Raw genomic sequence first — 13,912 nt, 5'->3', positions numbered from 1 at the left:
GTGTTTATGGTGGTGGCTATCTCAGATCAGGCAACTGAGTGATGGCAGAGCAACAAGATAGAAGGAGTCTGGGTTCCCAGACGACCTTTCAGAGTGATACCTCATGTTAGCCCTGGATGCCTCCATCCAAACTGTTCTATGAGATAAAAATAAACACCTAAACATCAGCCATATTTAGGCCACTGTTCCTTTGGGTCTCTGTGTGGCTGAACCCATATCCTCACTACTAGATACAGACATTGCAATGTTCAGAGTGGTTCTTACTAAATAGTGAGAGTATGTGTAGTTTTAACTATTTTTTTTTTAATACTGTAGTGTATCTTCTGAATTTTTTGAAGACTGGAATACTCATAGAGTTAGAAAAGCACTATAAAATAAAGCACAACACAGTTTGCAAAGCAATTTCAAACCATGACCTGGGGGGTGGGCAGGTCAGGTGTAAGCAAACCGATTAAGGAAACTGAGTCAGAGAGGGGGTAGGTATTGCCAAGTGGCCCAGGTAGGAGGTAGAAGGGCCAGGATGGAGCCCGGACACTATGACTGCTTCCCACGTGCACAAAGGGGACCCACCTGTGCACGTTATTCCGTCGCCTTCATAATTCAGGTTACACTCACAGGTGTTGTTCTCCTTACAGGTAGCGTGAGCAGAACAAGGAGGTGTGCACACTGCGGGCAAAGCTGCAAAGAAGAAGGTCACCGTTCATCCTGTGTCATGGTGAGAAGAGGTGAGGCCCACTTAAGCTGTCTCCCCAAGACTCCCCTCTGGCTCGCCACTGTGTTTCACAAGTGTCCCCTCACAGCCGAGGAATGGGGTGATTTGCTAAGGTCCCTTCTAGCCTGGAGATCCCGAGATTCTGGAATTACTCCTTTATATGAAAACATTATCTCTGCAGTGTTAATCAGAGGGATGAAATGGCAGTGATTCACGTGAGATAATTTAACCTTTATATCTCAGACCTTCTGCCAGCAATAGGGCTCTGGGCACAAGGAGGCTCAGAAAACTGCTCAGTAAGGATCAAGATAATGATGACTTGATAATGATGACAATGATAATGGCAGCTACTGTTTTTAAGAGCCTGCGTATACCGGGTCCTTCAAAACCATGATCTCCAGCCCTCACAACAGCCCTCTCCCCTCCGCAAAATGTGTAACACACACTTCTTTTCAAAGGATGAGCGCATCAAGGCTCAGAGCGGGCCGCTGGTCTGGGAAGTAGCAGAATCTGGAATCATATCTGGGATTCCTGACTGTATTTCCTATGAAAGCACTCAGCCTCGGGGCCCGGGACCACGATCCCGGGGCCCGTCCCTGCCCGAGCCTGTGTTCTTTGCCTGAGGTGGGTCCTCTGTGACTGCACAGGACTGCATTCTAGTTTCATGGGTTTGCATGAAATATTTTCATCTACGTTTCTTTCAAGTCGCCACACCTCCTGAGGCCTGGGGCCACACATCCAAGTCAGCTTTTCATGTGGCGAAGGGAGCACCTGTTGTGCTGCTTTTTTTTTTTTTTTTTAGATGGTGCTCAGACCCAACCTGACTTGGACGCTCAGGGCAGGGTTCCTGGCCCCTGGTGCTGCCGGTGGCTGCTCACACCCATGACAGACCTGCCTGCGTGTCACAGAAGCGGCCGGTCCACCCAGCTTCACAGAGGCACTGTCCGGAGCCTGTGATCCCCTCATCACACTGTCCGTGGTCCGAGCAGCCACAGGCTGTGAAGCAAATTGTAATCAGTGATCAGTGATCAGGGATTGAAATCCAATCAACCAGCTCACTCACCACCTGTTGGCTGCATTGTTGGTGTGGGAGGCAGCCTGCTTGTGCCATAGTCACTCACTCATTCACTCATCCCCCCAGACATTCAAAAAACAACTGATTCAGTGGCTATCATGGGGCAGACATGGCTGGGCAATGAGGTTATACCAGAAAACAGAACAGAAGAGGGAGAGAACCTTATCTGGGGCCCCCTAACAGAGAAATCTATTTAACAGTAAAATCTTCAAGATATGTACCAATTCTTCCACTTCTTGCCACCCCCAGCACCACCACAGCCCCAGACAATACCAGCTCTCACCTAGGTTGCATTAGCTTCCCTAACGGTGAACCTGCTTCTGTGCTTCCCTCTGGCAGTGTCTGCTCCACAGGGCAGCTGAGCCATCCTTTCTAATCTGCTCCTGACGCTCCTCCCTTCATAACCTTCCACTGGCCACCATCACGCCCAGAGCAGATGCCATAGGTCTTTCTCAGGCTGAGATGCCTCCATGTGACCTGACCCCTGGCGACCTGCAGATTTCATGTTTTCCTTTCTTCTTCCTCTGTGCTCGCTCTGCTCAGCTGCTCGGGCCTCTTTGCCACTTGCTTCATGGCAAACCTGCTCCTGCTCGTCTCGCACTTGCTCACTCTCTTTTGCCATCCCCCTTCCCTGCGTCTTTATATTTATACCTTTATAACTATTGTTTCTGCAGTTTTTATCTGTTTTCTCCCTTTGAATACACACCCTCTGAGAGTTGGGGCTTTGCCCCCTCCTACACCACTGTGTCCTTACAACTTAGAACGATTCCTGGCTGTTAAGCCTCTGAGTGCCTCGGTTTCCTCTTCTGCTAAGTGGGAATAACAACAGTACCTGCCTCAAAGTGTTGCTGTGAGGTTTAAATGGTAAAACATATCTGCCTGGCACATAGTAGGCACTTCATAAGCTACTAGCTATCAGTATTCATAAGGACTGAATAATACATGTTGGTTGAATAACTGAATGAATGAATGTTGCTCAGCCACAGCTTGTCTTGGTGGCTGCAGGGGATGTGAGCTCACTTTCAGAGATGCAGCTCTTTCCGTGGATGGAAATGTGCACACATCCAAGGGGGAAGAGCATGTAAGGCAGTGGTTCACAACCTGTGGGTCGCGACCCCTTTGGGGGTCGAACGACCCTTTCACAGGGGTCGCCTAAATACATCCTGCATATCAGATATTTACATGACGATTCATAACAGTAGCAACATTACAGTTATGAAGTAGCAACGAAAATAATTTTATGGTTGGGGGTCACCACAACATGAGGAACTGTATTAAAGGGTCATGGCATGAGGAAGGTTGAGAACCACGGATGTAAGGGGAGGCAGCTGGGGGTGGGGGGTGGGAGAGGGGAAGACGCATGCTTCCAGGGCAGGAGACTGGTGTGGATCAGGGCAGGGAGCACTCAGCTGAACAAGAGGCTGAGCAGGGGCGGGGGTGCCACCTACGCTGACAGTCAGGCCCGAATCTCCCTGGCCAGCACAGCTCGCACGCCGTCCCGTTGAAGCCAGTGTTGCATTTACACTCTCCCGTGTACGAGTAGTGGTCATGGCAGACACCCCGGTTATTGCACGGGGTATCTGGTCCTCCGGGGCAGGCTGGAAGAGACAAAATTACAGGGACTCGACAGCCTCCCCAGCATTTGTAAATGCGCTGCTAACCCGTCCGCAGCTGTGGGGTCTGAGCTCTATTAGCCCAGAGGGACTGTGGCCCTGGGGACATACCCACACGATGTCTCAATGTGTAGGGCAAACCGCTGAACTTAAATGTATCTGATGGGGTTCTACCATGGCAGGGTAATACCCGGAACTGTGTACTGTATTTGGGCATGAATAGATCTGGGCTGAATAATGACCATGCTCTGAGGTTCAGATCTCTTAGCTCTAGATGATGATGAGATGATGATGATATGCCCTACCACATTGTGACATGAAGATCCAACGAGGCACTATAACTTAGAACATTTTAAAACTATAAAGCACTGAGCAAATGGAACGGTCCACACTTTAGTGATGGAGAGTGGAGGCTGGGTGAATGCGTGGACTCCCAGCCCAGAATTCTCTCAACTGAACTGGAATAAATGGACCTTGGACTTGCTTCTCATTCTCTCTGTGCCTCCATGTTCTCACCTGTAAAATTGGGATGGCAGTGTTATCTACTTCTTAGGGGTTTTGAGGTTTAAATATGAAGATGTACATGGGAAGTAGTACCCATGTGTGGCCGATAGGAAGTGCCTTGCGTTTGCTATGCTGCTGTATTATGGTATCTAGACCCAGGGGTTTCAGGATGGGCCCAAATGCCCTTTGACAAGGAGCCCTTTCCTGGTGAAGAAAGGGAGGACGATGCTGTATATCCAGTAACAGGGGGGTTTTCACTTAAAGAATGGCCTAAACATGTCATGTTAGTCTAGCACCCTGCCAGGGTAGAATTCTATTAGGTGCATTTAAACTCAGGCACTTGTCAGGATCACGGACTAGAGTAAAAAGTGAAACATGGTATGTCTAGCGCCATGGGAAATGCCTTATGCCACTCTAGTAAGCAAAAATGCACGATACACAATCACAATCCATGCACTAGACTCTCAGCTCTGTCAGAACCAAAATGTGACAAGAGAAGAAGTCGAAGGAAAGCTATACAGCTCTGCAGCACGATTGCGTTGGGATCTTTTCTTAGTAGAGTCATGAGGAGGATGGACTCCCTCCCCCAAGACACGCCCTTTATAATCTCAGTACTTTCAAATGCAGCACAGCAATTGTGCAATCCTTTTGGAACCTCACGGCCATCCGAGGTGCCCTCACCCCGGCAGTCTATCCCGACGTAGCCCTTGCAGCACGCGGGCAATGGGATCACCACGGTGCACTGTTGCCGGCAGCCCTCCAGGTTCTTCTTGAAGGACAGGTTGTACAGACACTTCTGCTTCACGCCCTGAAGGAAGAGAGTGAACAGCCCTCTGCTGTCTGCTGCCCGGCTTGGCCTTTAGGCTCTAGCCCGCTCCCATTTGGGGAGCCTGGTACCGCCCAAGTCGAAAATGGACATGGACAACAGGGGGATGGGAGCATGAGTTTGTGTGTGTGGGGGAGGTTGGGGGTTAATGGGGGGGATGAGGACACATTTGTAATACCTTAACTAATAATAATAAAAAAAAAGTTAAAGTCAAAAAAAGAAAAAAAAAGAAAGAAAATGGGACTCAATGGCCTTTACAGGGAATTCTTTTCTTGGGGGCGTAGATAGGCAAATGAATGGGGGAGAGCCCAGTGCTAGAAAGATCTCTCTCCAGCTTTGTTTGCAAAGGGTGCCCGGTGAAAGGTGGGGAAGAGGTAGCTTTCTATCAGGGCAAGGCCCCAAATCATCGGAAGGAAGGGTCTGAGTTACATTTCCATTTTGCAGGGATGTCTTTGTTAAGAGGGTTTCCTAGTAGAATAGAAAGAACTTGGCTTTGGAATAAGTAATAAAACTAATATTTAATGAACGCTTACTATGCGTAGGCTCTGTAACCTGCATTTTAAAACTTACACCCTAACAGCCACACACTGAATAGTTATTAGCTCCTTTTTACAGAGTCAAAAAATGCATAGACTATGTGATTTGCCAAGGATTGCCCACTGGAATTTGACCCCCTATCTAGGAACTCCAAATTTCATTGACTTAACCACTACTTTTACATGACTTTCTTTGTTCCTTACTAGTTGTGTGATCATGTTTGATTGCTTACCCTTTCTGCCACTCACATTTTTCACCAGCGGAGGTAATAATAGCTTCTTATGAGTGTTATAATGAGGAATAGGGATAATGTCTAAGAACCCAGTGTAGCTCCAGGGACATGAACAATAGCCAATAAAATCCAGCTATTATTTTTTATCATTATAATGATCTAGGTCTACACTCCCATGACTTTTCTAGACAGTTCCTAGAAGTTGGGCAGTGAGTTACAGATTGCCTTGGTTAAAAATGTTCATTTTTCACCCAATTGGCCTGGCTGTTGAAAGAATGGCTTAAACTACAGTTATATAACACACCCACTGATGCACAGACATGCACGCTTACTTACACTAACCAGCAGATTAGGGTCTGATAATGAAACAAACCTATTGCTCTCTGAATGTTATTGTTGCATTCATCCTTACCATTGGTTTCGCCCACCTCGGGCAGCTGGGAGTGAAGGTACAGCTCCCACAATCCCCCTAGTAGTCAAGAAAAGAAACACTTAAAAATCAAGAATATTAGGAAGCACAAGGAAACGCCCCTAGTGAATGTTTTGATGAGTTGACTAAGAACTGAATCTTGATTACAATTCTGACTATGATCAAGAATATAACAGCAAACACAGGTCAGCTTTGCCACAGAGAATTCTGAAGGTCTGTCTTGGACCTCAGCTCCTTGGTTGAGTTCTCAGCGACGAACAGTTCCCTGTTCCACAGAGGTGGACCAGCGTAGCATCACGCAGGCATATGGTATACTAGTGGGAAACGTGGATGCAGGTGTCAATAACATTACAAATCAGCTGGGATATTTCGGCCAGTCACCTTTTTTGGTGCTTAGTTTTCTGATCTATAAGGTAGGCATAATAATTCTTGTATTTCAGGGGGTTGGTGAGGAAAAAATGATTAGCTGAAAAAATGTGTGTGAATATACTTTGGAAATTAAGAAGGCCACCACCTCTGTAGCAGAAAGGATAACTGGATTTTCATCTCCTACTTTGGCTGATAGGTATTCTAATAATTTGGGATATTTATCAAATGCCTCCAGGTTGCCAGATCCCCAAATCAAATGGTGACAGACTTTTCCATGTAAGTCACTTCACCTCTTTAAGACTCAGTTTCCAAGTCTATATAATAGAATTGATGATAACTACTTCTATTATTGGATTATAGTAGGGATAAGATGAGTATCGAACCAAACTCAGTGAGTGGTAGTGGGTAGATGGTTAAGTGGGAAGTAGGAAAATGCCTCATACAGTGAAGGGCCTAGGATGGAAGCTTAACCCATGTTCTTAATAAAGAACAAATGAGTGGAGGTGCGGGTAGCATAAAATATTAGATTCAACCATGTGAAATTGCCATGCTTGTAGTCACAGCCTGTCAGGTATGGCAATTTCATATGGTTTAAAATAGCAGAAGCTCAAACATGCTTGTTGAATGAATGAGGGAACGACTGAATGGATGGGTGGGTTTGAAAATGACTGGCAGGGCACACGATTGGTCCCAACAACCATTTCCCTGATGGTGAGGGAATGAACAGACAGATGGGCAGGTGGATAACTGAACATGTGCAAGGCCTGTGCAGGTGTAGGTAGATGCTTGTTCTTTGCGAATCTGAAGAGAACAGCCCTCAGTAGTTTGACATCTGAGCCCATGCAGGGTCATGAGACCATTCTTTGGCTCAAGGTTCTCTTACCACAATAAGAGTAGTGTTTTTAGGACTGACCGAGACATTGAAGGCAGTAAAGATGTCACAGCGGCCCCCCAGGGTGGGGTCAATGAGTAGACAGTCAATGCCGTAGGCCACACCCAGATCAAATAAGAGCTCCCGTTGTATAATCCTGCACGTTGGGCTGTTCAGGAAGAGTTCACCCTGAGAGAGAGAGAGAGAGAGAGAGAGAGAGAGAGAGAGAGAGAGAGAGAAACAATCCTTCTTAGACTTCCTAGGCCATATAATGCAGCCAGCACTTGCAAGACTCAGAAAGAACTGAGATACATATAAACACTTAGCATGTATTAAGTGCCAAGTAATGTTCTACGTGCTTTACCTGTGCCAGTTTTTTTTTATTCCTCACAACTCTAGGGTGTAGCTATTATTGCTAGTGTTCCCATTTACAGCCGGGGAAACTGAGGCAGCGAGAGGTTAAACAGCTTGCCCAAGGTCACTCAGCCAGTCAGTGGTGGTGCCAGCATTCACACCAGGCAGCCAGCCAGCCTTGGAGCCCGCACTGCTGGCCACTCTGCAACACCATCTCTGCCAAAGCAGAACAGTGGCGGCAGGGGTAGCAGGATGGCGCAGGGCGGCCTGGCTGACGTTCAGGATAAACTTTGTTGACACGGCCACGTCATGTGCAGTAACCCAGATTCCTTACTTAGTGCCAGCACCCAGCAAAGTGCCTGACACAACTGTCTTCCTAGGACATACAAGGGATGGCTTTTCCTTTACAGTAATAATAACCACTTCTGTTTTCACATGTATTAGGCATTGGGTAATTTGTGCTCTAGATACGTTTTGTTTTATGCTACAACAATCCTAGCACTTTTCTTTTCTTTTCCTTTTTTTGTTAGTACTTACCCGAGGATATTTTTCCATTGATATTTTTAGGGAGAGTGGATGAGAGAGGGAAAGACAGAGAGAAACATCCATGTGAAAGAAACACATTGATTGGTTGCCTCCTGCATGAGCCCTGATCAGGGCCCGGGCCAGGGAGGAGCCTGCAGCCAAGGTATGTGACCTTGACTGGAATCGAACTCGGGACCCTTTGATCTGCAGGCTGATGCTCTATCCACTTAGCCAAACAGGCCAGGGCAATCCTAGCACTTTGCTTTGCTAAGGTCCACCCAGCAAAGTTGATAGATACATCCCATTCCCCGCCCCCCGCCCCCAGGAAGCAAAATATTTTTAGAAAATTCTGTGAAAAGAAAAAAAGAAATTTCAGTATTTATGATGAGATGGACACAATGTGATTCAGTGGGAAGAACACTGGAAAACTGTGATTAAATCCCTCCACTTCTACTTGTCAGCGGACTTCTTTGAGGTTTAATTTTCCTCACCAGGTAAGTAGGGTTAATGATTCCATTGCATAGGGTTGTTATAGAGATCAGACTAAACAATACATTACCAAATTCTCTGAAAGCTGTATCAGCACAGAGAATGAGCAGTGGGCATTCTTATTATATTTCTTTGATGGGTGTCCAGTTTGGTCTATGGAGATAGTACAGCTCATCTCGAGTGTAACTTTCTGGAAGTTGGATTGTAAAGGTGCTCACATTCCCCATATTCAGTTATAAAGTCAATGCAATTCCAATCCAAATACCAAAGGGATTCTGGTTGATCATCCCTTGTAAACAGAAAGTTGTATGGGACTTCTCAGAAGATTCCTAAATGGAATCTACTCATCTGGGAGTTGCACCCCTTTGCCATTTGTCCTTCCTATTGCCTGGAAAGTGGACGTGATGCTGGAGCTCCAGCAGCCATGTTGGACCTTGAGGTCACTTTAAGGCTGGACGCATGTGCTGAAGAGCAGAAAGACAGGAGGAGCTCCCTCACGGAGCCATTATACTAGCTCTGGAGGAGCCACCTTCCGATTTCCTTTATAAGAGTGAGAAACCTTTGTATATTTAAGTCACTGTCATTTTGGGTTTACCTTTATGTACAGGTGATATCATATCCATTCCTATCATATCCATTCATCATATGGAGTTACAGGAAGGTAAGTTTGTTCAGGAACTAGCCAGGGAAGGTGAAAATGGCAAACTTTCTCTCTGTTGGATCCAGAGCTGGTTCTGATCACTAAGAGAGGCCTAGAGATGAGGTCACCTAGGGGCTAGGAAGGAGGGAAAGGAATGACAGCATGCTTTCCTGCTCCAGGGTAGTGTCTCACACTGGAAAATAAATCCTCCACCACTAGCTAACTAACTAACTAACTAACTAACTAACTAACTTAAAAGCTGCTCCACACATGAAAGAGGAAGGGGGCTCCCTGACACCTGCTCCCCGGGCTTAGGTGACCCAGGATTGATCAGGTTCTTCATACCCGCTTATTTACTCTCGGGGAGATACCCCTCAAGGCGGCGAGGAAAAGAGCTTGCTGTCAGTGACAGGAAAGTATGAACGTCTCTTTGAAAGGGCGGTGGTTGGGGAATGCTGCTAATGTGCTGCCAACCCCCACCTGTGCAAGGGTACTCACAATGTCACTGTCATCGCCGCACTGCACACTCAGCTTGGAGCCTTGCAGGGTCTTCCAGGCAGCCAATCTGGGCAGATCCACCGACAGAACCTGTAGCAGCCAGGATGCCACATGAATGCCCCAAATTTGGGCTGAGGAAGGGGCCAAAGGAGCTTTGCCAACAAGCCAAATTCGGACGCAAGTTTTTTCAAGAGTTCTAGTAATTCCAGCTTTAAAGTGATAGTAGGTATAATCAAAAGGACGAATACATTACAGACCCTCTAGGAGCCTGGACGTTCTTTCTGTAGGGAAGGTCCCGCCAGTGGGACTGGGTTCAGTCACCCTCCCGTTTCCCGTCTATGTGTGGGAGTTTATGGAAGATGCGTGTGGGTGTATGAAGCCAATGGCAGGAGGAGTAGGTTGGGGAAATGGTGCTGTTATGGGTTGAATTTTGTCCCCTCCCCAAAGTCAGAGTCCTGACCCCCATTGCCTTAGAATGTGGCCTTACTTAGAAACAAGTTCCTTGCTAATGTAATTAGCTTAGATGAAGTCATACTGGAGTAGAGCGGGGCTCTAAGCCAATATGACTGGAGTCCTTATAAGAAGAAGAGAGGAGAGAATGCCGCGTGAAGACCTAGAAACACTCAGGGAGGAGACAGCTTTGTGACAACAGAGGCAGAGATGTGCAGGATGCGCCCACAAGCCAAGGAATGCCAAGATGTGCAAGGAATGCCAGCAACCACCAGAAGCCAGGAGAAAAGCATGGGCCAAGTTCTTCCTTAGAGCTTGGAAGAGGAACTTCCGGACTTGATTCTGGACTTCCAGCCTCCAGAACTCTGAGAAAATACGTTTCTGTCATTTCAAGCTCTCCCCCCACCCCCCATCAGTGGTAACTTGTTATGTCAGCCCCAGGAAACAAACAGATCCTATGAATTAACCATAGTTTGGACATTTGGTTTGTTTGGATTGGACAGGTTTACTCCTGGAGAGAAACATGGGTCCTGGTCGAGGGTTTTAGCAAGATCTCCATTCCCTGAGCACAGTGGACTGGTTCAGGAATGAGGAACTGATCACAGCTGAATGAACCAGTCCTTTGTCTAGAAACTTTAGAATCAGGAGAGAAAGAGTCATCTGGAGAGACTTGGGGACTGCCGTCCGCAGCCATCTTACCACGTGAATGATGGAGGCAAAAAAGCTGATCTGCTGTACAAGACAGGAAGGCTGCCTCTGGGTATCGGTGAAAGTTAGAAAATAGAAGGTAGGTTGGAGCAACAGGATGAGGTGTGCTAAACCGCAGGGCCAGTTAATGACCAGTCAGAGGACACAATGGGGCAGGGGCTGCTCACGATTCCTGGGTCGCATCCCTCCCAGGGCTGCCCTGCACTCATGTCTGCGTGAAAACAAAATACCTTGGCGTCTCGGATCACATGGAACTTCAGATACTCCTTCAGCTTGTCCTGGTTGCCTTGGTTGAACAGGAAGTTCTGCTGCTCCCGGGGTAGGGCTTGGAGGGCTTGGTCGGAGGGCCAGAAGAGAGTGACCGGGGTGTGGATGGGATCCATGATGAGGCTCAGCAAACCAGCATCCTGAAACACAGGGCCAGTCACATGCTCAGCCAAACCCAGCGGTGCGGCCTAAAGGCAGCTGGGGTCCCCTCCTGCCCACCCCGTGGCCCAGCCAGACACTAGAGGCCCACACTCCAGCCATTTGGACCTTCATTTTCTTTTCTTTCTTTCTTTTTTCTTCTTTTTCTTTTATTGGACCCTCATTTTCTTAGAAAGCAAAACAGGAAGTCAAACTCTGGGCTTGTGTTAATAGAAAATAAACTTTAGTGAGTATCTTTAAAAAATTTATTTTTGCTTCTCTTGCCCAAATATTTTATTTTCCGGAAAACCCATTTAGCACTTGTCTCATATCTCATTTAAAAAAAATGAACCCTATCCAATACTGATATACTTCTGTATATTTATAAGATTTCTAGATCACATAGATAAAAAAGAATAAATTTCCAGATGAATGGGGAGAGGTCGTTTTGAGAGCCTTCTAGAACCTCTGCAATATTTGTTTGAACAAGAAGTTTTTCTACTCAATTCATGGGAACAGTCTCTGAAGTCAGAAGGTTATAGTTTGAAATGCAATTTCTACCTGTCTCATGGGCATCGATGCCCCGACTCCACCTCAGCTTCTCCATCACTACACAGCAGGTGATCATTCCAGATGTGAAGCACCTGGGTCAGGGGCTGGTGCACCCTCATTCCCTTCCTTGCTCAGCCTCATACCCTCCAATTTCTAACACGGCCCATGTACACCGTGTAGATGAACAAACCATACAGCGTTTGGGGATGGAGTGGCAGAGAAAGACGTTGTTCTCTGGAAAATTATGACTTCCCTATACAGATCCCAGGACAGCTGGGTGTGGGCCAAACAAACAAAACAACAGAAAACCAAACCAACAGCAATCACCTCCCCACAACACACACACACACACACACACACACACACACACACACGCCCTCCAAAAACCAAACCTCTTCGGTCCGGTTACTCCCTGGGTAACTTTTGTCCTAGGTGTTTACCTGTATTAAGTTGCTAAATTTGCTGTAGCCGTGGTTCCTTGCCAGTGTCGTAAGATTTTGCTGCAAAGATGATTAGAACGGGAATGATACCTTTTCTCATGCAGTTCACAAAGCACTTTAACAAAAACTCAACAGGATGCAATGAGGGTAAGATAATACGGCAGGTTCCGTGGATTGGCTCATGGCATCCACCCCAGCTCCGGTCTGCCCTTGACTTCCTGCATTACAGAGGCTAGAAGGCTAAGCACTGCATTTCCCAGACTGCCTTGCAGCTAGAGCCCCATGTGACATAGGGTTCTCCGAGGAGAAGCGCTTGTACAAGACTTATTGGTGGAAAGAAACAACAGGAGGTGGCAGTGGCTGCTGGCAGGGAGACCAGCTGTTCTGACAAACACCCGGTGAAGGCCTCTGGTGCCAGACTCCTGTGCCCTAGGTGGTGAGGCTGGGACAGATGGCACTGGCAAGGCTGTTACAGGGCAAGTCAGGGGCCCTCCCTCTGCGGGTATCCTGGGCTGTGGTGTGCCCAGCTGTGCAGCATCTGCATTAGGCTCCCTGGCTTTCCAGAGATTTGGGGATGTCAATTTCGTAAGAAACTCCTTTTTGTTTAAGTTAGGCATAGTGGATCCTGTTGTCTGCAATGAAGAACGCTGGCCAAAATGAATAAATAACAATAAAAACTAAAATTATCTTTTCTGTCAATTGAGGGGTCTTACTCCAGGTCTAGTTTAGTGATATCTATCTATCTATCTATCTATCTATCAATCAAACATCCATCTATGTAATTTCTCCACCTTCAGTATCTATGCAAGACCACCTGCCCTTGTGGACACTAAAGAAAACTAATAAAATCCATTTATTTATTTAAAATAGACTCACTTATTTGCCTCTTACTAAGAATAATATTTACTAGGCTTTTAATACGTGCTTGAGATTGAAGCAGTAAAATTAAAATGTCTCAAAATGATGCCTCTCAATGAGAATGGAGAGAGTAAATTACTAGCACACCGAGCCTCTGTGCGGAGAGCATGACAGTGAGTTCACCCACCAGAACCCTTCCAGCGGCATCTCTGGGGGTGACAAGCAAGTTTTTGGGAGACAGCACTTTGTCTATGATGTGGATGACTCCATTGGTGCTGATGATATCACTGGATATGATCTTAGCTTTATTATTTATAGTCACCGTGTCCTGAAATCAACCAAAAGAGAGAAAAGAAATGAGCACAAATAGAAACAGACACAAACATTGCTTCTTTCTGAATGCTCACCGGGTTAAATTGTCATACAAGTGAATGTTCAAGGAGATCTGTGGGCAAAATCTGAAGATGCAAGTTTAGCACGTTTTTTATTATGATTATAAAGAGGAAACGGAGATAAGAATGTATTTTTCACCTGAAGGAGTGAATGGCAAATAATCAACCCAAACAGTCATTTCACTGTGATTCTCAAATATGAAGTAACAAGTGGATCAAAATTGACATCTGGTTCACATGGGCTCTCTATATCACCAACCCTTCCCTCTGCCCACTACACACTTTCCCCCCTTTTGCAATGAATTTGACAGCCACCATTTGTGTGTGGTGTGTGTGTGGGGTGTGTGTGTGTGTGTGTGTGTGTGTGTGTGTGTGTGTGTGGTGGGGGGAGTGGCCCAGCATGGTCAAGTGGCTTCCATCAAAAGCTTTCAT

General features: G+C 46.5%; 1 protein-coding gene across 1 annotated transcript in view; it reads right to left on the bottom strand.

The window, feature by feature from the left end:
- The window catches only part of STAB2 (stabilin 2), a 125,977-nt gene that overhangs the window by 21,782 nt on the left and 90,283 nt on the right, over window positions 1-13,912 (bottom strand). The window contains exons 49-58 of the mRNA XM_036301187.1: window positions 13,276-13,416; window positions 12,231-12,290; window positions 11,064-11,240; window positions 9,676-9,765; window positions 7,212-7,358; window positions 5,912-5,968; window positions 4,586-4,712; window positions 3,236-3,385; window positions 1,604-1,708; window positions 571-678 (exon numbers count right to left, since the gene is read on the bottom strand). Of these exons, the coding sequence (XP_036157080.1) occupies window positions 571-678; window positions 1,604-1,708; window positions 3,236-3,385; window positions 4,586-4,712; window positions 5,912-5,968; window positions 7,212-7,358; window positions 9,676-9,765; window positions 11,064-11,240; window positions 12,231-12,290; window positions 13,276-13,416 (1,162 nt within the window). The remainder of the gene's footprint in view (window positions 1-570; window positions 679-1,603; window positions 1,709-3,235; window positions 3,386-4,585; window positions 4,713-5,911; window positions 5,969-7,211; window positions 7,359-9,675; window positions 9,766-11,063; window positions 11,241-12,230; window positions 12,291-13,275; window positions 13,417-13,912) is intronic.

The sequence above is a fragment of the Myotis myotis genome, unplaced genomic scaffold, assembly GCF_014108235.1.
Source record: "Myotis myotis isolate mMyoMyo1 unplaced genomic scaffold, mMyoMyo1.p scaffold_m19_p_3, whole genome shotgun sequence".
Lineage (NCBI taxonomy): Eukaryota > Metazoa > Chordata > Mammalia > Chiroptera > Vespertilionidae > Myotis > Myotis myotis.
Note: the sequence above shows the minus strand (reverse complement) of the source record. Positions and strands in the feature narration are given on the sequence as shown.